Here is a 24,403-nt window from a genome sequence, read left to right as displayed (position 1 = left end):
TCAGAGAAACTGAAATAAATATACATGGCACAAGTATGTTGCTCATCATAATTCTCGAAGGCATTAACTACTTTGATCCAAATTTGCACATCGATATATTTCCACCAATAATATATTCTGGTGTCTCATACATATGACCGGAATTGTGAAATCAGTATTAGGTAAGGTGCAAAAGGGAATAATATCGGCTTGTCCTTCATTAACCCTTCATAGAGGTGTAAAGTTATGAATTATTATAACTCTACTAAAGTCTGAACTGGGTTGTTTTAAAAATTTTAAAAATCATTAATAATTGGAATACTTTGCACATCGCCATTTTACGGTCCAATCAATATATCATAACTTTTTACATTTCGATATGAATTGTTATCGATCAGAATTGTCTTTTAGTTTAAAAAAAATATATATAAAAATAATTCATCTTTGATGGTGAACACTATTAAACACTTTCAAAACAATGTCCCCGTTAGAAAGTGTGGTTTTGACTGCTGCCGATGTTGGAACATCATCACATCGACCAGATTGGATCAATTGAAACATCATATCACTAGGTACAGACCTACATATGTATTTATATCTTCACGCAGGAAGTAATAAATCCATGTTTGTTTCGATACAAATTTGTTCTCGAACTCGTTCGTCCATTTTTGTGTCCATGCGTTGTCCGAACACATTCACACACACATACACATTGTACTGATAGATTTAACGGAAATGCATGAGAACAGCTGCAATACGATGATTATGATGGCTGCACACTGGACGAGTGAACGAACGAAGCCAACCTATCTGACTGGATTCGTTTGTCCCCCGCCAGATGCTGATGCCACAGAATTTGTCTGGTTCTTTATGTTCGACCATCAAACAATCGTCCTATTAATCCGTCCATCTAATTTTGAGGCTTGCGAATGTGATAGGCCTGTCGATATTCTGTGTTTCATTTTGCGTTTTTAGTTTGTGTTTTTAATTTGTATCGCGCGAGTTACGTATAATCATACTACCCCTGATAAAATTGATAAGTTCTTGGAAACAATTAGCCAATAAAACGTGTACAATTATTGCACTGTAAGCATAAGTGAATTTGACATTCTTTAGTTTGACTTTATTTTATTTTTCCAGTTAAAACTGTCTGGAGCTGAGTATACAATTATTTACAAAAGTGTGTTAATCAAATTTCATTTAAAATAAACTTATGCTAACACTGCAATAATTAATTAACAAATAATACCTGTAGAATAAGTAAATTAAAAATGTAAAAGTTAGTCTTAGTTCCATCCTCTTAGTCGCAAGTCGACGAATAAATAAATAAAAGAAAGAAAAAAAAAAAAAAAACAATTTTTTTTAATAAACATAATTAATCAGGTTATCTAATTGGCGCAGTCGGTAGGATCCTTTAGGAATTAAAAAGGATCCAGTGAAACGTACCTAAATTATAAATAATTAAATAAATTCTGCGAATCCTACGGGACCCTCCAGGATTATAAAATAAACATTAGTGCAGTGAATAATTAAAAAAAAAAAAAAAAAAAAAAAAAAAAAAAAAAAAAAAAAAAAAAAAAAAATTAAACACCACTAAAATAAACAATAGTGCAGTGAATAATTCAAAAAATTGAACACCACTAAAATAAACAATAGTGCAGTGAATAATTCAAAAAATTGAACACCACTAAAATAAACAATAGTGCAGTGAACATTTAAGTTAAGTGGACACCACTAGATAAAGGAAGTCAATCCTTTTTTTTTTCTTTTAAAAGTGTATTCGCAAAGGCAAAAAGTCTTCGACAAACGAAGAAGAATGGAGGAACAAGCTCACATCGCATCCGTAAATGTGGCAGAAGAACTAGCCAGAAAGGATCAACAATTGGAACGGTTACGCCAAGCATATCTAGAATTGCAACAGCAAACACAAGAACTACAACAACAACAGCGTAACCCGGTGTTATATGATACACAATCAAATAATGCAAAAGACAACATTTTAAAAACGATAAATCATCTACCCATTTTCACCGGCACCGGAGAAGTAACGGTGAACAGCTTTTTTAGTAGCACTGAATACTTGCTGTCAACTATACAAGATGAAAATATTAAGAAGGAGGCCATAAGAACAATATTCTATAAAATAATCCAGGGACAAGCTAAAGACGTCATAATAAACATACCCACACCGGACAACTGGCAACTAATCAAAGAGACTTTAAAACTAAGGTATAGACCGAACGTGGAACCACACAATATATATAGGATGATAGCCAACTTAAAAGTAAATTCGGTAAGTGAATTAATAATAGAGTTGCAGAATCTAAAATATAAGGCAGATGAGTTAATAGTTTATTACCGAAATGACCACTATATTGACTTATCAAACGTGGACAGTCTTTTAGTAAATACAGTTAAGGAAATGACACAAGGTACACTGTTAGACAAAATTTACGAAGAAAGAAACATTAATGATATATTAAAAATATTGACAAGAAGGAGATTTGAAGACACATGCATTAGGCCAGAATATAGGAAGTTTAGGACTAAAGACGACGTAACATTTAGACAAAATCGGTCGCAAAATAGGAATAATTTTAATCCGCAGATTAACAGTAATAACCAGGGATATAATCAACGGAATTGGTTAGGACAAAATAATTTTAGGTCGGATATTAGACAAGAACGAAATAATAATGATAATAATAAAACCTATAATAATAATAATAACGATAACTATAATAGGAATAGAAACTTTAATCATTCAGGACAGTATAGAGTCCAACAAAATAACAGTTATAATAATAACTATAATAATAGGAATCAAAATGGAAATTTTAATCATTCAGGACAGTATAGAGTCCAACAAAGTAACTATAATAATATGTCGGGAAATTTCAGAAGGTTTCAGCAACAGGTAGGAAACCCTAGGCCAAATTTCAGCCAAAATCGCTTGAATCAACCTAGGCAAGACCAGCAGGAACCTATGGAAATAGACAATATAGAAGTAGATAATTATCGAGTAGTAGGAAACTCTGAACCAAATTTACATCAGGATAATGGACAAGACCAAAGACAAAATAATTTTTTTCGGAAACAACCTCCGATTGTTTACCTACCATAACCATTACGATTAATAAAAGGAAATATAAAGCTTTGATTGATACAGGCGCAAACTTAAGCCTGATTGACAGTAAGGTAAAAGATTTTGAACGAGTTTTACTAAAACAACCTATAGAATTTAGCACCATAACTAGGAAGGACATAATTAAATTTGAAGTTATAACTGACGCACCTATGGAATTTAACTTACCAAATTATACAAAATTAAGTGGAAAATGCAAGAGTTAAAAGGAAGAAAGTACAATTTTATTATAGGAGTTGATTTACTAAACCATTTTAACACGATGATAAATTTAATAGACGGACACATAACATTTAATAACAAGATTACAAAATTTTTAATTAATCCATATAAGGATTTGGAAATATGTTCATTGGAAAAACTGGAAGTTGACTTGGACAGAATTCAGTTGAATCATTTAAATGCAGAGGAGCATTTAGAAGTTACGAGAATTTTAAGAAGATTCGACAAAATATTTTTTAAAGAAGGGGACCAATTGACAAGTACAATGACAATAAAACATGAAATAAGAACGACAACAAATGAACAGATAAATTCCAAATTATACAGATATCCGCCACAACATGAAGAAGAAGTACGACGACAGATCAGGGAAATGGAGGAACAGGGCATAATTAGGAAAAGTTGTTCAAGATATTCAAGCCCATTAATAGTAGTACCCAAGAAAATAGATAATTCTGGAGAGCGTAAATATAGATTAGTGGTAGATTATAGGAAGCTTAATGAAGTGACGATCGATGATAAATATCCACTACCGAACATAGATTCAATTTTAGATAAACTAGGACGAGCACAATATTTTACTACCTTGGATCTAGCCAAGGGATACCATCAAATTCTAATAAGAGAACAGGACAGAGAGAAAACAGCTTTTGTGACACCTCACGGATTATATGAATTCATAAGAATGCCGTTTGGGTTAAAAAATGCCCCAGCGACATTCCAACGATTAATGAATGAAACACTAAGAGATTTCATTAATAAAACATGTGTAGTTTATCTGGACGATATACTTATTTTTAGTACTTCTCTTAAGGAACACGTTAAAGCCATAACGGACATTTTCACGGTATTGGAACGGGCAAATTTAAAAATACAAATCGACAAATGTAATTTCATGAAAAGAGAGACAGAATTTTTGGGGCATATTCTGACAAAGGAAGGACTAAAACCAAACCCCAATAAAATTAAGGTTATTCAAGAATTAGATTTACCTAAAACAGAAAAACAAATCAAAAGTTTCCTGGGATTAACGGGATATTATAGAAAATTTGTGAGAGATTATGCTAAAGTCGCACAGCCAATAACAAAATACTTAAAGAAAGGTGTAAAAATAAATTTAAGGGACCCTACATACATAGAAGCTTTTGAAAAATTAAAATCTTTAATTAGCTCTCATCCAATTTTAAGATACCCAAATTATGAAAGACAATTTACATTAACTACAGATGCGTCGAATTACGCAATCGGTGCTGTCCTGTCACAGGAGGGACATCCAATTTGTTTTGCATCAAGAACGCTTAACAATCACGAAAGAAATTATTCGGCAACAGACAAAGAATTTCTAGCAATATTATGGAGCGTTAATTATTTGAGACCATACCTCTATGGTCGAAAATTTAAGATACTTACGGATCACCAACCCATCAGATTTTTACACACAAAATATAGAGGGAAAGACATGTCACCCAGGCACCAGCGATGGTTTTTGAAATTAGGAGAATACGATTTTAATATAGAATACATAAAAGGCAAGGAAAACAAGGTGGCAGATTTTCTAAGTAGAATTGAGAAAGATAATGAAGATGATACCATTTCAGATAAGGTACAAAATTCGGAGAATAATTCAGAATTGAGAATAATAAATAATATTGAGGATGATGATGATGTATCAATGATTACAATTCATTCAGCTGATGAAAATTTACAAGATCATTTCTTTATAAAAGAAGAAATAGTGAATAAGTACAGGACACAGATTATACTTACAAATGATAAAGTTCAGGAAATAAAACATTTACATAATAAAAGGATAATTTTCATAGCGGAAAGTGATTTTCACGAAATGGGGGAAATATTTAGAAAGTATATTACCAAAGGAAAAATAGGTATATTTTCGGAAGTATCGGAGAGAAGCTATAATACTGTTCAGGAAAAACTAATAGAAATGTACTCTAATGAGAAACAAGTGGAATTTATTAAATGCACTATCAGGGCTCAAGATATAGAAACAGAAGTGGAGGCGGTGAAACAGATATCATTATATCATGTAAAAGAAAGTATGCACTCGGGCATACAGGAAACATATAACCAAATAAAAATAAAATTTATTACCCAAGATTAATGGAACTAATTCAATTAGTTATAAATCAATGTGAAGTTTGTCAGGAGATAAAATATGATAGAAATCCAATTAAATTGAAATTCTCATACACAGAAACACCGTCGACGAAAAACGAAATAATACATATTGACACATATGTGATTAAAAGATTTCATTTTTTGACAATAATTGATAAATTTTCTAAATTCGGTGCAGCGTATCCATTGAATGATAGAAATCATTTAACAATAATGGAGCAATTAGATGATCATTTTACAAAGGTAGGGAAGCCAAGGAAAATAATAGCCGATAATGAATTTAAAGCCACTAGACTAAAGGAATTCTTAGACAATGAAAATATAGAATTGCATCTGACCAAACCTAATAGTCACACGGGAAACGCCGACATAGAACGATTTCACAACACAATTGCGGAAAAGTTTAGGATAATGTATAAAGCAAATAAGGAAATACCGGTGAAACAATTAATTCAGAGATCAATTAGAAATTACAACGAACGATATCACTCAACTATTAAATGTACTCCTAAAGAGGTTCAACAAGGAAAAATGGATGAAAATAAAGTTAGAAAGTATTTAGAGGACAGTAAAAGAAAAATAATAGATAAAATAAATAACTCTAGAGAAGATTATAAGGAAAATAGAAAAGAAGGGTTTATAAAAAATTATAAGGCCGTCCGACATAAGGAACAACCGAAATATAAAAAGACAAAACTGGAGCGAATACATCCGTGCAATATTAAAAGACCTTTGAAATTTGCAGATTTGGACAATACTGATGATACTAATATGGATACCACAGACTAGAGGGATAATTACTACAAAATTTCTGACAGAACAAAGAGGATATATGGACATTTGCATGGGAAATCAGAAAATTGTTAATGAATCGGACATAATTTTACATATAATCAATCTTCACGAAATTGAAACAATTTTAGATGACATAACAGATAACATTATTCTAATGAAAATCGAAAACAAAGAATTACTTGAGTTAGAACTATTAGATGCCAGAAATAAATTAATGACGTTGATACCCAAACAAAATAGAAAAAGACGTGGACTAATTAACGGTATAGGAAGTATGACCAAATGGTTATTTGGGACGATGGACGATGAAGACAGACGGAACATACAAGAACATCTTCTTAATATTAATGAAATTAAGGAAAATAATAATCAACAGATTGTAATTAATGATTATTTCAATATAACTTTAAGTCATTTAAAGATGGTAATTAAGAATGATAGAAAGAAAATAGAACAAGAATTAAACTCTATAAACAAATTTTTAGAGGAAGAAAATAATAAAAGTTTATACTTAGAACAATTGACTAATATACAATTAATTAAGAATAAGATAGAGCATTTGCAAGACAACGTAATTTCTGCAAAATACGGGATTGTACACCCAAGTATTTTAACAAGTAGAGAAATAAGAAAATATGAAATAGATTATAACAAACTTAAATATATTCAGTTTGGAACAACATTTCTTAACAACTCTTATCTTGTGTTTGGAATAAAAATACCTAAACAATTTATAACAGTAAAATTAAGATTTATTGTACCAATACCAGATAATGAAAATAATGAAATAGAATCTAATATGGAAAGATTTTTTGAATTTCAAAATAAAACTTATAAATTTGAAGAGAATAAACATTTAAAAGATTTAAAGTTAAGTCATCATTGTTTAATAAAGAATAATTGTCAATTGATAAAAATAAAGACTTTGAAATTATACAGTTAGATATAGACACAATTATAATTAAAAATGCAATAAACACGACTGTAAATCAAACTTGTAACTTTGAAAAAATTTTGTTAAATGGAAATTATTTAATTAATTTTAATAATTGTTCAGTTAGGATAAAAGATTATTATTTTTCAAATATTGCAGAAATTACAAAAGAAAGACAAATAATTGAAAATACAAACAAAACTCAAAATTTTAAACATAAGATATCGTTCGAACAAATTGAAAAAGAACATCAATACAATGTAAGAAATATCGGAAAATTAAAATACCACACTAAAATAACATATGTATGTAATATTTCTATAGTAATTGTAATAATTATTTTAATTTTCATAATCATAACAAAACATAAATATATAACTGTAAAATTAAATAAAAGAATTCAGGAGAATTCTAGTCTAAAGGGGGGAGTAGTTACGTATAATCATACTACCCCTGATAAAATTGATAAGTTCTTGGAAACAATTAGCCAATAAAACGTGTACAATTATTGCACTGTAAGCATAAGTGAATTTGACATTCTTTAGTTTGACTTTATTTTATTTTTCCAGTTAAAACTGTCTGGAGCTGAGTATACAATTATTTACAAAAGTGTGTTAATCAAATTTCATTTAAAATAAACTTATGCTAACACTGCAATAATTAATTAACAAATAATACCTGTAGAATAAGTAAATTAAAAATGTAAAAGTTAGTCTTAGTTCCATCCTCTTAGTCGCAAGTCGACGAATAAATAAATAAAAGAAAGAAAAAAAAAAAAAAAACAATTTTTTTTTAATAAACATAATTAATCAGGTTATCTAATTCGCGCGCACACACACATGGAACACATAAAATTGTGTAATTATAAAAATTACTGTTGTTGAAAAAATGTGTTATTATGTTTTAAATTAAATTTATGTTTTTTATAATTGCCGTTCAATAATAGAATGGGTATTGTTGTACACGAGCTCTGATGTTAGTGTAAATTATGGACATTAACACAGAAAATACATTGTTCTATTTTATGCATGTATAAATGTAGGTTTTAAGCTGCATCAGCATGTTGTATTGAATTAAAAAACATATGGTATTAATTGATTATTTATTGCTTTTGCAGTGCTTTTTACTTCAATTTTGCGAATATTTAAACTGCTGCAGAAGTTTAAACTTCAATATTACGTTCCAACTGCTTTAAAAAATTAATTGAAAATACTACACCAAATTAAAGCCTGTAAAGAAAGTCCAAATGTCGGCCGGGACAGCTTTATGATAACCTTCACAACTTTGAATATTTAGTAGAACTACCCCTAACAAATAAACGTTTTTACGGGGAATTTGTGAGAATTAAATCATACCATCTATGATCGTGTTTAAATATTTAATGGCTTTAAAGCGGTTATAATTAAATGCCAAAGGCTGCTAAAATAGGGAAGGTATAACCTACTCTGAATCGATTTCTACTAAACTTGACGGAGACATTTGGGTCTGAACCAATATACATCAAAATACATCTTATATGAGCTGAGCTTTTTAGGCATAATGAACGTAAAATCGGATGAAGATATATATGGGAACTATATCTAAATCTGAACCGAATATAATTTAGCAGAGGTATTTCTATGTCGAATCTGATAGCTGGCACCAAATATCCCAGAAACTTCATTTAAATCGGATAATGAATGCGAGCTGTACTTTGTTCACAAAAATCATGACAGACAGAGGGACTGGCATCATTAAATCGACTCAGAAAGTGATTCAATGAGATCCCTTAAAAGTAATTATGCCTCTATCTCGTTTTCCTCTCCCTCTTCGCCGTGGTCAGGGTATTAAAAATGTTTAACACATCATCCAAGGGGATTACTTGCATTGTGATATTTTGTATTCATATTTTTTCAGATGTAAGTTAATGTAAAAATGAGGGTCAATCTTGGGCAAGATATTTCACAATTCGAGTTCCTATCGATATGCAAAGTCCAAGGCACCGGCTGTCGAGCATACCTTCAGTGAGTTGGGAAACCCGAACGAATCCCGCTTCGGCTTAGAAGCCCTTGACATAGGCTTCCAAGAATTACTACAGTGAACTGCCGTCCCCTAATGATTATGCATGTGAACCCATGCTGTCTACGAAGATCTGGACATAAACATCCCAACTGCCTACATCGCAAACACCGTTTATCCACACTCGCCATCCCGATTACAATTCACTAAAGCTCCCATTTAGACGAAGGCGCGGACCTGCATAGGTAACTTTTGTCATAAGTCATTACAATATTCAAATACGCAACTTTAAAAAACAAGTAAAAAAACATTAAGTTTGGCCTTGCCGAACTTTTAATACCCTCCACCATTTGGTAAAGAAAATAATATTTTATAAAAGTATCTGAATTCAAACATGTTCCACTTTAAACTACAGCAAGACCGTTTGGATAATGCAGTTAAACTTATCAAAAAATCATAAAATGAATGAGGCCGTTACATGGAGCCACACCAAAACTTGAAGCTCTACAGACAATTTTATACTTCAAGGTTTGTCATCTATCAAATCTTCTAAAATACCAAATTTAAAAACAGAACACATTATCGACTAAAAATACCAATTTTTAGACAAATCCGAGGAAAAAATCATCAAAATACCGAATATCGGGTGGAACCGTTATATGGCGGCTATACAAAAACGTGGACCTACACATACATTTTTTCGCTACCGGAGCTTAAACTCATTATGATCAACAAATAACCATTTTTAAACAAATCCATGGAAAAAGTGGCAAAAATCATTATAAGGATATATATCTTTTTCATTATCAACCTTCCTGTACACAATACAAATTGTTCTGCCAACAATTGGGCTGTCATATAATTTGGGCTGTATCGTGATTTCAATAGAAAGACGTACAGATGGTCATCGTTAAATCGATTTAGAATTTTTATTCTGATCATAAATATATATACTTTACGGGGCCTACGACGAATATTTAGGGATGTAACAAACGGAATGACCCTCCTTTTCAAGGTGGAAGGTATAAAACTCCGGTGAAAATCATCAAATACCGTTATATCAAGGTTATACGAAGACCTGTACCTGCATAGACAATTTTCTGTCATAGAATTCTCATTAAAAACTCCAAATACGAAATTTGAAACAACTCTAGTGGATAATGTAGCAAAAATCATCAAAATACCAAGTATTGGGAGGAACGGTTAGATGAAGGCTATGCGAAGACGTGGGCCAGCATACGCAATTTTTTGTCATTTTTTGTCATTTTGTGGACCTATATAGACATCATGAAAGTATCGAATATAGGGGTGGGTACCGTGGGACTATACAATAGTATAGCGATGGACCTGTATAGACAATACTCTTCCAGGGGTAAAGTACTCAGAAGGAACTCCTTTTGTGGATTTTCAGACAATTCCATTGAAAATGTGGCTACAATCTTCAAAATACCGAATGTGTGTATATGGTGGGGGGGATTATATGGGGGTTATACGATATCGTGGACCGATATAACCCACCTTCGAACTTGACCTGCTTGCAGACAAAAGACTGATATGTGCAAAATTTTAGCCTCCTTTATTCGATTTGACTCAATCGTGATTACATCAAATGGGCAGACGCTTCGGCGGGCAGGGCTAAATCGACTTAGAATTTTACGCTGATCAGGAATATACATTGTTATGTCTAAAATTATTATTTCGATGAGTTATAAACGGAATGACGAACTTAATATCCTCCACACTATGTATGATATGGTGGTTTAATTGTTCAATAAACCTTAAACAAATCCAGTAAATCTAATACGAATGTGTCAAAATTCCATTCCATAGTATCCAATTAAAATAATTCCACTATTCCACTTATAGGAAAAGATTTTAAACCAAAAAAATCGTATTTTATTTGTATTTTTTTATTCATTTTTCCGCTGCTGCATATTCTGATTGACATTATTATACTCGGTACTTCACATCGACTAATGAATGGACGATAAACAAATTGCTTACAATCTATATGTCGTAGTTGTTCTCTACGGGTCTGTCAATCTATTCACATTCTTTTCAATGTTCTTCTGTTGCTGCTCCTCCAGCTGCTGCAACTCAATCTCGTTTGTTTCGTTTCGTTTCCAATTCAATTTGTTTTGTTTTGCTGCGAAACAACAATGGCTAATAAAAATTCCCCAGTGTATTAATTTGTAAACTGTGAAGTGGAAACAAGCATGCAGCAAAACAGAATACAAACGAACGAGAGAAACAGCGAAATTTGTAATCAGATTGTTTTACATTTTGATTGATATTCTCAAATGATTATTAAAATTTTATTACAGCCATATTTGGTAAATGAAATGTCACATTTGTTGGCATTGATGTAATTGCATGTGAGTATATGTATGTATATGAAGATAGTTTTTGCAATTTTTTTTGTACCTACCACAATAAGATGAGACATGTCCTATAATTTATGAAGCAGATTTTGCAAGTTCAGCTAAAATTAGACGACATGTGTATCGGAGTTTTGAACTTCGGAATTTGGCACGTTCCCCCATCTTCAACACTTTTGGACATTTTAGAAATAAGTTTCCTCAGAATCCGTTCATTTTAGGTATATAACTTTTCTGTGTTATCATTTTCTAAAAATGGGTACACAGGTTTTGTAGCTTTTTATTAAAATATGTTTAATGTTTGTTTCATTTAATGTTTTAAAATATGGCTATATTGCATATATTTCGCATTGATCTTAATACCGAATTGCATAATTCTATCTCTTCTCCCATTCTATATATATTCCCACCATATATACTAAATTTAGTAGCATTTAGTACAGTTCTTACACTTAATACACATTTCCATAACCTATTTAGTACACTTATAGTCCGAAACCTAGTCTTATCTCAGCCTTACCCACCAACATTGACCCACATGTAAAATTTCAAGATTCTAGCTTCATCCGTTTCGCATGGGCGTTGATGATTCAGTCAGTCAGTTATTTCACTTTTGTATCTCAACACTTCACACCAATTCTGACTTCAACACCAAAATTAAGAAATCTATCTCTGTACAATCAATAGTAAATCTTGTGTCATTTATCAACTTTTGTATTCTTGTAATGCTTATTCCCGAAAAGAGTTCCAAATTTCAGGACTATAGGTTTGGCCGAAACCAATTTGTACCAAACTTAGTACCATTTGGTGCACATTTTGTACCAATTTCCAAAAGTTCTTATATAACCCAATCATAAACTCCTACAGTAATCTTTATTCTAAATTTCAGCAGTACGGCCCTATTTGTTGACCCTTATCTAAATAATACCTAATTTAGTACCATATAGTACACATAAATACGAATTTCCAAAACTTTCCTACATACTCCTATCCTATTCTTAAAAATTTTCAAAACTACCTCCATACCATAATCATACAATCCCATAGAAATCTTACTTCCAAATTTAAGCTCTATCGGATCACCACAATTCCTGCCAACTTTTGAACGATTTAGTAACAAAATTTCCAACACAACCTGTATCATACAATCGAATAGAAATCTCATTTCTCGATTTCAGGCTTCCAGCCATACCGGTTCAGCCAAGTCCAAAATTTATTAAATCTAGTACACATAAGTACGAATTTCCAAAAATTCCTACATAACCCAATACTACACTAGTAATTTCTAAAACTACCTCCATACGTCAAACATACAATCCGATAAACATAATATTTCCAAATTTTAGAATTCCAACTCTACCTATTCACCATCATTTCAATTTGTACCAAATTTAGTACCATTTAGTACAAATAAGTACAAATTTGCAACACAACCAGTATCATACAATCCAGTAGAAATCGAATTTCCCAATTGCAATATTTTGTTCAGCCAAATCCAAAATGCACCAAATTTTGTACACATAAGTACGTATTTAATACACAAAACTTCATACATACCCCAACCCTACGCTCCAACAGTAATCTTAACTCCAAAATTCGGGATTCCAGCCAGATTTAGTACACCTAAATACAAATTTTCAAGACTACCTCCATATATTATTCCTATACTCCAACAAGGATACCAGCTCTATTGATTTACACAAATTGTACCACATTTTGTACGATTTAGTACACATTTCATAATTTCCTACATCACTCAATCGTATTTCCAAAGTTATGGATTTCAATTCAACCGGTTCACCCAAAATTTAAATTGTACCAATTTAAGTACCATCTTGTACACATAAGTTCGAATTTCCAAAACTACCTAAAAAAGTAATCTTATTTCCAAATTTGTATAGTCCAGTTTGACCAAATTTAATACCATATAGTACTTTTCGTATAAACACTTCCAAAATTGAGTCCTTCGAACCTACCTTGATTCCTATTTCAAATTTCAAGCTTTTAGCTCAAACCGTTCATATGCTACGAAATGGTAGCAAATGTAGTATATTCTAATACTTTTGGTACGCTAAATGCGAATTCTCTTTGGTAAATCTATCATACATTCCATCAGTGACCCTCATTCCAAAGTTAAGATCTCTAGCTCAACTAGTTCGTCAAATGCAAAGGTTGTTAGTTCCTTTAGTAACGTTTTAGTAAGAATTTTCAGCCTTATCTGACACTTGCGGATCAAGAGTGGCCTACGCCTAAAATTTTAAGATTCTAACTCCAACCGCTTCATCTAAGCGTTGATCTTTAAGTCAGTCAGTATGTCAATTAACTTACTCATTTATTAATATAGATATTCTGATTGGCTTTACGGAGAGGGTACTAATATTGCCCATTTTAGTGCCGAGTCTCAGGTTTGGGCAATATGGACTACTTCCTTCATTTATTTATTATTATTTTTTGTGAAATTATGTTTTTTGGTTTAAGACCCTGTTTGCTTTGTTTCTACATGGCTAAATCGCTTCACTTCTAACACACTCATAAGTGAGCCTGTAACTTACCCTAATATTTATTATCAAAGCTATATTGCTCTTCATACAATACATAATATATGGGCATCCTCGTTCGCAAACAAACCATCCACTCATTTATTCCCTGGAATAATGATCTTGATTCTTGCCATAAAATGGCCAACACAACAATGTTGCAAAACACTTAACAGGGCCTAAATGTGAACGAAAATCCCAATGCATACAAACAGCATCGTAAAGCAAATCATCATCAGTTAACACACAAAGGATGATTAATCTTAAAGTATCCATTGTTCTACTTCATCGTCGTCGTCTTCTCATCTTCTTCTACATTTGGGGCTCTTCCTCACTTAACTGAGGAATTAGAGAAAATTGAATGGAATTTAAATAACGTTCGGCATCTTGTTATTTCCTCTCAATTCTCGACTTGTCCATGGTTCACAATTAACAATCTGTAGGTTACATCATTTCATCGGCAATTAGTTGGCCCTTGGAGCAAACACTCACACACACACAGATATATTGGCCAGATAGATATGGATTTGTACGCATTATCGGCAACATTGTAACACAAAGTATTTCTATTGAAATTATTAAGTGATTTTCTGTTGTCGTCGTCATCGTCCTAGATCCAAATCGAAATCGGTTGGCAGTAAAATCAAACAAATGTTTGTAACGTTTGTGGTTCAGTACTTTCCAAACTACAAATAAAACGTGTTTTTTTGGATTTTTTTTTAAATTTAACATAAATTATGTTCTGGCACAAGTACAAAATTCAGAGAGAGATTGTGGAATGTTTTCTACGTTATGTGGAATTTCCGTTTTTGATAGACTTTTTGTATACATCCTATGTTAAAATTTTTATTGTCTATTAAATCACTTTATTGTCAAATCATTTTAAAGTAAAATATCCCGAAGAATAATAATAGTTGATAGATATAAGATCCGCGATGTTCCTTTTCGAGAAGGACAAATAATACTGAAGTATAATGAATTCAGATTTCATTTGCATATTGTGAGTAATATGGGCGAGAAATATTAAGAAATCTTAGTTTGATATAAGACAACCTGTTAAGATTTGTTCTAGTATATGTATAGAATAACAAGTAATAAAGCAGCTAAGTTCGGCCGGGCCGAACTTTAAATACCCTCCACCATTAAGATCTTTCAATACGAAATTTGAAACGATTCCGGTGAATAATGTCGTTAAAATAATGAAAATACCGAATATCAGGAGGTACCGTTATAGAGGGGCTATACGAAGATCTGAACCTGCATACAAAATTTTTTGTCATAGGCTGTAGTACTCATTACGAACTTCAAATACGAAATTGTAAATAATTCCGGTAAATAATGTCGCTAAAATCATGAAAATATCAAATATCGGGAGGTATCGTTACATGGGGGCTTTATGAAAACGTGGACCGACATAGTCCATTTACGAACTTAACCTGCCCACTATAAAATATGCATGTATGCCAAATTTTAGCCTTCTATCTCAATTCGTTCGAAAGATAGCGTGATTACAATGGACAGACAGACGGGCAGACGGACAAACGCACATCGCTAGATCGTCTCAGAATTTTACGCTGATCCATAATATATACTTTGTAGGTTCTATTATAAATATTTCGAGGAGTTACAAATGAAATGACAAAGTTAATATACCCTCCATAGAATGGTGTAGGGTATAAAAAGGAACTATGGGTCTATCTCTTTTCCTTTTGACTGTTAGAAACAAATGCACAAAGACATAATATTCAGTACCACAGTGTTGTGTTGGGTATAATGAACATTCATTTGAGTTCCCGATTACCTTCAAACTGTTAACATTCTGAACACTGACACAGTCAACATCCCTAAAACCCATCATTGTAATTCTCGACTATATTCAATAACAACGTCTGAGCACCATCCATCAGACACGTGGGGACACGTGTTTTGGCGTTTTGAAAGTTAACATCAGAAAGTAACCAAAAACAAAAATTTCACCACAGTCAAAAACATTCCTAAACAAATTTCACTATAAGTATATATAATAATAATAAATAAATAAAAAAATGTATTAAAGTTCCCAACAGATAAGAAAAAAATATTTCACAGCTTTTTTCGAGTTGAGTTCTGAATTCTCATAGATTTTCGGCAGTAGAAGGTGTTAAAGAAAAAAAATCTCCTTTAAACTTAATTTTTTGGGGAATGTGTCAAACGAGGAAAAATTCTAGATCAAATTTCAAAGCCAGTCTCCTTTTTTCGAAATTGAACTATATTTGACTTCGCTACGTTTTGAAATTTGAAATATTTAACAATATTTGCGCAATTTTATAATTATTTTAATATCAATAGCCATTAAAGCCAGCCAGGGTAGTAATACCGATTGCTAAAATATCGAACCACTGAACAATTGAACTCCTGAACTCTACTCTTCAATTGATGAAGTTTAGTTGGTTCATATGAAGACCCTGGCTGGAACTTAACTTACCTCCGTCGTCGAAAACATCACGTTAGAAAGCCACGTTTAGGATATATGCACGAATATTATCAGAATGGATAAATCTAAAATGTAGACATTTTGTATGGAAAATAAGTTGGGGAATTAGGGTTGATATGAGCTGGTAATTTTTAAAATGTGTACTAAATTTAAGAACTCTACTAAATGATACTAAACTTGCTGGAAATCTCATATTTTTTAGTGTGTGTGTTTAGATTTGAAGATGGTTTTGACATATGTACTAAAAAGTTTGAATAGTACTAAATGATACTTAATATGGTGTATGAGGAAGGGATAGAGGTGGAAATCTTAAGTTTTGTATTGGGGTCACTTTTTTTATGAAATGTGCTTGATATGTGGAAATGGATTACCAAAAATTAGGAAACGTACTAAATGGTACAAAATTTGTTATTTAGAGAAGGGACAGAACTGGAGATCTGAAGTATAGAATGGGGATCTTTGATAATGTGAATAAATTTGAATAAGTTAAGTTGGTTGAAAACCAAGTTTAGGAAGAAGGATTGTTAAGGGAAGGTGATTATGAAGGTGTGTATTAAGTGGAAGAATTGTTCTAAATGGTACAAAATTTGGTACACTTGTTTTTAGGTGAATGGAAAAAGGTGGAAAGTTAAAATTAAGTATAAGGAGTATTTGATATTTTGGTATTGGGATAACTTTGAACGCGTTTAAGTAAGTAAAAGAACTAAAATTGTAAATATTAGTATAGGGATCACTGTCAGTGTGTAACAAAACATGTACGAAAAGTACTTCTATATAAGTGATACTAAATATGATATATGTGTTGGAATATGGCTCAATAATTCAGCTTTGAGGGTAACCGTTGCTTAAAAAAAAGGCAATTATTGGAAATACGTGCTAGATAGTGAACGAAAAATACTAACTTCGGTAGGGAGTTTAAGAACAGAACTGGTAATAAAGAGCGTGTTTTCTTATAAGTAGGTCTATTTGCGTATGACAACGTGTACGAAATGTAATAAATGCTACTAAATTTGGTGCATAGAGCAGGTAAAAAGCTAGAACTATGCAGTTTGATATTGCGATCACTGTGAAATATATTTATTTTTTAAGCATGGAGGAAAAATACAAATCTGCACATACCATTTTTAGGCATTTATTTGGCAGAAAATTCAACTGTATGAAATTATCATATTTAAGGTAACTATCTTGCATATTGAAATTAGTCGTTCAATTTATATATGGAAGTTGAAAATAGTGGTACCTGCCTACTGGCAAAATATACATATACACTTAACCTGCCTACTGGCAAAATATACATGTGTGCAAAATTTTAGCCGTATATCTCAGTTTGTTCGAAAGATAGCGCGATTACAACAGACAGACAGACAGACAGACAGACAGATAGACGGACAGACGGACATGGCTAAGTCGTCTTAGAATTTTACGCTGATCAAGAATATATAAACTTTGTTGGGTCTGACATGAGTATTTCGAGGAGTTACAAACGGAATGACAAAATTAATATACCCTCCATAGTATGGTGGAGGGTATAAAAATGCCGAATTACAACTAATATATATTGAATTACATCTGTAAAAGATGTATTGTGATAATACGAAGAAACAGAGCTTAAAAAAGAATACACCTGTGTCGGCATTTTGAAAGTTTTGCATTATAAAGTAACCTAAATAGAAGGGGGAAAGTTCCCTCCTCTTCCACACTTTTAGACATTTTTTAGGTATATAGAGTCTTCAACAATATATTTAATATTTTGGTGGGCAAATTTAATCGAAAGATCTTTAATAAATTTCAAAGCTTTATTCTAAATATATGTTATGTAAATATTTACATTACATATAGTCAAAACTATAAAAGAGCCTTAACAACATTTAATTTAAGAACCCAGAACTCCTTTGGGGTTTAGAACATCAAAAACGAGTACTCTCAAGTCCACTTGTCGTTTTTCACAGCCTAAACAATGATTTTTATAACCAACAACTGATGTAATTTTTTATGGTACATATTGAGTATACAAATTTCTTTTGTTCAGAGACTCACAATGAAATTTGTTCCAGAATAATTCTTACTTTGACACTTCACAAAAAATGATGTGTAAAGGGAGTTTTTAACTCGGATTGGATACATAATAAATTAACAGAACAAAAGAGGAAAGAAATGATTTCCTCGTTTAATCTTCTCCTTCTTCTTCTATATCTAAAAAGAGGAAAATATTTGAACGTTTGTTTGTTGTTTGTTTGCTTATAATTTATAGACTCAAAAACTGCTAAACTGATTTTCTTGAAAATTTCCATTTCCAATACCGCATCGCCTGAAAGTAACATAAGCTATATAAATTTTTAAAAATACACTTGAAACTAGAGATATTGCATCAGAATCAGAGGTACCTCCAGAAAATTTAGTTTTTGAAAGCACGTATCTATTGATCGGTTATAGATATAGTCTCCAAAATTAGAATGTGTAATGGAAATCGGTACAAAAATAAATTTACCAAATTATATTGAAATTGGTTCAGATTTGAATATAGCTCCCATATATATTTTCGGCCGATCTCACATATTTGATGCAACAAAACACTGCATGTTTACCCGATGCCAATGACATTTGGAATGAGTGACGGAATTTGGTAAAAAATAAATTTGTCAAATTATATCGAAATCGGTACAGGTTTGGCTCCCATATTTATTTTCTACCGATTTCCTATATATAATAAACAAAACACGATATGTACGTCCGATTCCAATGAAATTTGGAATGTATAACGGGATTCGGTACAAATTGCAAATCATGAATTTGATGCAACAAAAGCACTATAAATCTCCAATTTCGACGAAATGTATGACGGACGAACAAATAAATTTCTCAACTTTTTCGGCCGATATGGTGTATTTGATACACCAAACACGCTATATATGTCAAATTTCAATGAAGTTTGGAATGTGTGACGAAAGTTTCCTTCTGACTCTTAATTTTATTTCCACTTTAATTCAATGGGAATTAAATTCAATAGAGAATGAGAAAATTTATTCTTAAACTTTAAGATATGCGATATTATTAACGTTCATTCAGTTTTCTGTTGCAATGACAGGAAATGCTGACGGCCATGCTGTAGTATCCCACCACTCATCAATGCAGATGCCGAAATGACAATGCTAATATTCACATCAATAACCAGACAGGATATAACATTCTTCGATGATGGTATTGCATATGAGTAGGTAAGTAAAAGAGCAATACAGGGTGGTGCAAAATAAAACTTTTTAGAGGTAAGTGAATGTTGAATCGAAAATATATACTAATGTCATAATTTGGTATGGATTGAACGTAAATATTGCCTTAGAGGGGCCAATAAAACAGTTTGAAGCCACATTGGCCTTTCCTTTTCTGATTAGCACGTCTGCTACCTATTTTACATTTAACTTCCATGGCAGTCGCTTGAACAACCCATTTTACTAAATAGAGGTTGCCGATGTTACAACATAAAACTAAACAGTGAAAAACAAACTTAAACAAGCACAAGTTCTCATCACTACTAGTATAAAATTAGCAACACGAAAACATAATTGTTATAATGTTAAAAATTTATTTCTTCTAAACGTCCGTTGGTTTGTTATCTAATCTATCATCTAATATAATTTTAGGTCCCTACTTCTATTAAATCACCCATGCCATTAACATCTTGTTAAGTTTGCTTTAATGATTTGCGAAAATAACATATAACTAACTAAAAGGTTGCCTCTGGAATTTTGAAGAATAAATACACATTTCCATCTCCTTTGAGGTCACCCTGTATGATATTACGATAATATATGTGAGGGCTCGATTCGATTTGCCCTTATGCATGTCTAACGATAGCATTGGATTATGACAAAGCTTTTGGGACACAACTATAAAATAAACGAGTATGGGGAGACATATTAAGTCCCTTAAGTGCAAATAGCAATAGAATGGTACAAAAAAGTGGTAACAGTGCACAATGTCATGGATTTGTATAAAAAACGGATACAGTCAAAATATTTTTCATGTCGCATTTGACTAAGACGATTGAGAAGTTGGTGATGTATTTCAAAATACTTGAAATTAGAATTGTGAAAATTTGGTAACATTTTGAGAGTGCCTGATATTTGACATGGTTGAAAGTAAATGCAAAACGAGCTATTGTCGGAGGATGGCAGACATCTTTGATACCTTACCTATATGTATAACAGAGTATTGAAATAAGGGAATGAATAATCTGGAATCAACGCCCAGACGAAACAGCTGAAGCTAGAATCTTGAAAATTTGCTCGAGGGACACCATTGGAGCGTAGGCGTGTGTTACGTTGGTAGTTGGAAATTCGTACGAAAAGAGTACATGAGAGTATTAAAATGTACTCAAATTTGAAAACGTTGTATTGGGAAAACGCAATGAGCTAGAATTCTGAAAATTAGAATGAAAGTCACGTGATGTGAGTCAATCGATTTTTTGAAATTCGAACTTTACGATTACCAAAAGTTCTAAAATGGTACCATTTGGTATTATGTGAAGGGACAGAGTTACACCTTGAAATATGGTATGAAATGAAATGAGGAATGTAAAATTGATATATGAAGGTGGTTTCGGCAATGTATACTAAGTGAGCGAACTGTACTAAGTGGTACGAAATTTGGTACAGTTTGGTGTAGGGAGAACATATGAAGCTGGAAATTTGATGTTTTTTTTTTTTTTTTGGTTGGCGGCGAGTTTGTGATAATGAAGTGGTTTTGAAAATGTGTACTACAAGTGCACGAAAAGTACTAAATAGTGAAATATTTGGTACAATTTCGCAATTCCTGTTCACCCAACACCAAGGTGAACAGGCATTGCTTGCAGTTTGGAATTTTGTATTAGGGTCGCTTTTCGTGTGTAGCCATGCCATATGGAGGTGGTTTTAAGAAATATTATTATATTTGTACGAAAACAATTAAATTACATCGGATTTGGTCTTGGTTGAAGGAATAACAATAAAATTCTGAAATTTAATATATATTCCAATCTTGGTGTCTGTGTTTAAGATATGGAGGTGATTTCGAAAATAATAATTGTCCAAAAAGTACTGAATGGTACTATATTTGTAATTGGGTGATGCTCTATCCCTGGGTAGGTATATAGCTAAAATCTCGAAATTTGTTGGTATTTCGTTTTGTTGCTATCTGAGATTGAGATATGAAGGTGGGTCTGGAAATAAATACCATAGTTGTTCAAAAAGTATTAAATGTTTATAAATTTGGTATTAAGTGAGTGTATAGAGCTGGAATCTCGAAATTTGAAATTGAGGTATCTGGTGTTAAGATCTGGTGGTGGTTTTGTAAATGCGTATTATAATTGTTCGAAGAACACTAAGTGATACTAATTGTGGATCACTGTTGTTGTTGGATAGAGCTGAAATTTGATATTGAGGTCATTGTTGGTTTCTAGGGTTTACATATGGATAGTTTCGGACAGAAAAATTGGATATGGGTCCATTGTGCAATGGTTTTACTAATATTCTTTACAGTAATGAAAGATTTTGAAGAATTTTTGCAACTTGAATAATATATAAAAATGTACTAAAAATGTAGTAGCATGTATAACGTTTTGATTAAAAAATGCGCTCAAACTGAACAAATTGTGCATTTTGAGTACTAACAAGTAAAACATCACCTAAGATCGGTCGGGTCGAACTTTTAATACCCTCCACCATTTGGATGGAACTTGAAAAAAATTGAAAAAAATGAAAACCGTTATGTGGCGGCTATATGTAGGCGAGGACCTGCATGTCTAGGCTGTAGTACCCATTAGGACCTTGAAATACGAAACTTAAAACAATTCCGTTGAATATAGTCATGAAAATATCGAAGAAAGGGAGGTGCCGCCATATATGGAGTGTACGAAGACGTGGACCTGCTTCAACAATTTTCTGCGATAGGTTGTAGTACCTGTAAGACCTTCAAATGCGAAATTTGAAACAATTTCGGGGTAAAAGCATCAAAATACTGAATATCGGAAGTTATCGTTATATGGGCGCTAAACGAAAATGTGAACCGACATGGCCTATTTAAAATCTACTGTCTACTGGATAAATACACACGTGTGCAAAATTTGGCTCTCTATCTGAATTGACAGACACAGAGATAGACGGACATAGCTAAGTCGACATATAAATGCAGGTCGCATTTATTAATCGATTGAGATGAAATTTTGCAGAAATTGAAATTGGAGATAATCGGTCAAAATTTAGGTATAGCTCCCATATGAGTTATATCAGCCCAAATAGTATGGAATTTTGAACACACAACCAAATTAGGCCTGAAAATAAGTATTCAGACATACCTATAGCATACCTATGGTCCTCCGCAGCCGTAATATGCAGACATACCTATGGTCCTCCGCAGCCGTAATATGCACTCTGTAACTCAGAAATAGTCTTGCTAAATTTTATCGAGATCGGTTAATATTTGGATATATGTCCCATATATATCTTCGTCCGATTTGCTTTTTATTGTGCACCAAACGTTTAATATTAGACCAAATGGGATGGAATTTGGCACTTACGACAGAGTTTAGTCAAATTTCGTGAAGATCGGTTCAAATATAGCTCCCATATATATTGTTCATCCGATTTGTTATATTTGTTCCCCACAGCCGTAATATGCATATCAAATACAGCTCAGAAACATCTGTGCAAATTTTATCTAGATCGGTTCAGATTTGAATATAGCTACCATATATATCTTTATCCGATTTCAAGTTCGTCCGACTTTAAGATTTTCTTTACTAATTTTTTATTTATTTTCTTTCTCGTGCCGGAAGGTACTTAATAGGTACCTAATAGTTTGTAAAGAAATTTTTTTGGAGTTTAAAGACAGTCCACATTTATCTTATTCAACGGAACTTTGGCTCAAAACAAAATTTCAATCTTTATCCACTCCCATTTGAATGAAATAATCATGACATTACCAATTTTGAGTATTCACAACCCATTGTGCCGTTCCAACGACAATAATTTCTGTAATCCCTTTGGTGAGTTTTTGATGTGAACGTCTGTTCGAGTGTTGGTTGGAGAACAATTGTCATTTTCATATTCAGAGGATATCTATTCACAAAACTGCTACTACTGGTGGTAGTGGTGGCTGGTGCACTGGACCATTCAATTCTGTCCGTCCCCCCCATCTGTCTGTTTGTCTCTCAAAGTGTCCTAGTGTCTGACTGTTTGTCTATCTGCCAGCATAAATTCAGTTTTACATTTTACATAAATGTCACTCAAATATTTTTATTGCACTTGATGATGATACTCCTAACTATTTAGGATGTTGCCGGTCGGCTGGCTAGCACAGCTCAGACAGTCATCCTGATGGACAATACTCTTCATTTGCTTGACGCTGTTTTTTTTTTACTATGCTTTGAGCAGGGCGAAGCAAGATAAAGAAACAACAGCAACAAACAAAACGAATTAATTTAAACGCTACAAAGGAAGCTTTGAAAATCAAAAGAAGTCGAAGGAGTAGAGAATGCGAAGAGAAGAAGGAAGTTGGCATTTAGTAAGGGGTTTAGTATCGTTATCGTTACTAATATGATTTAGTTTTACTTAAAACGGACGCAATTTTAAAGATACAAGTTGCATTGCAATAAATTTTGCGTTATGGGAACAAGTTTGATTTTAAGTAAAGAGGAAAGAGGAAAGAGGAGAGAGAGAGCAATACAGTATAAGTAAGGCTTATTACTTATTACAGACATTTTAAATTATAAAGCAAAGATGGTGAGCAAGTGGGTTGCTAACCAGCGATCAATCTCATTACAATGTAATG

At 32.4% G+C, this 24,403-nt stretch overlaps 2 protein-coding genes across 2 annotated transcripts in view; one reads left to right on the top strand and one right to left on the bottom strand.

Annotated features, from left to right (window-relative positions):
• Positions 1-24,403, bottom strand: part of LOC101898254 (uncharacterized) — a 474,481-nt gene that overhangs the window by 419,262 nt on the left and 30,816 nt on the right. The gene's annotated exons all lie outside the window — the stretch shown is intronic.
• On the top strand, positions 978-4,562 carry LOC131801590 (GATA zinc finger domain-containing protein 4-like). Its single transcript, XM_059120398.1, has 2 exons — positions 978-1,159; positions 1,755-4,562. Coding segments are annotated over exons 1-2 (1,350 nt in total). The 5' UTR covers positions 978-1,158; the 3' UTR covers positions 3,104-4,562.

This window comes from Musca domestica, unplaced genomic scaffold (genome assembly GCF_030504385.1).
Source record: "Musca domestica strain aabys unplaced genomic scaffold, Musca_domestica.polishedcontigs.V.1.1 17, whole genome shotgun sequence".
Lineage (NCBI taxonomy): Eukaryota > Metazoa > Arthropoda > Insecta > Diptera > Muscidae > Musca > Musca domestica.
This window is presented reverse-complemented; position numbering and strand designations above follow the sequence as displayed.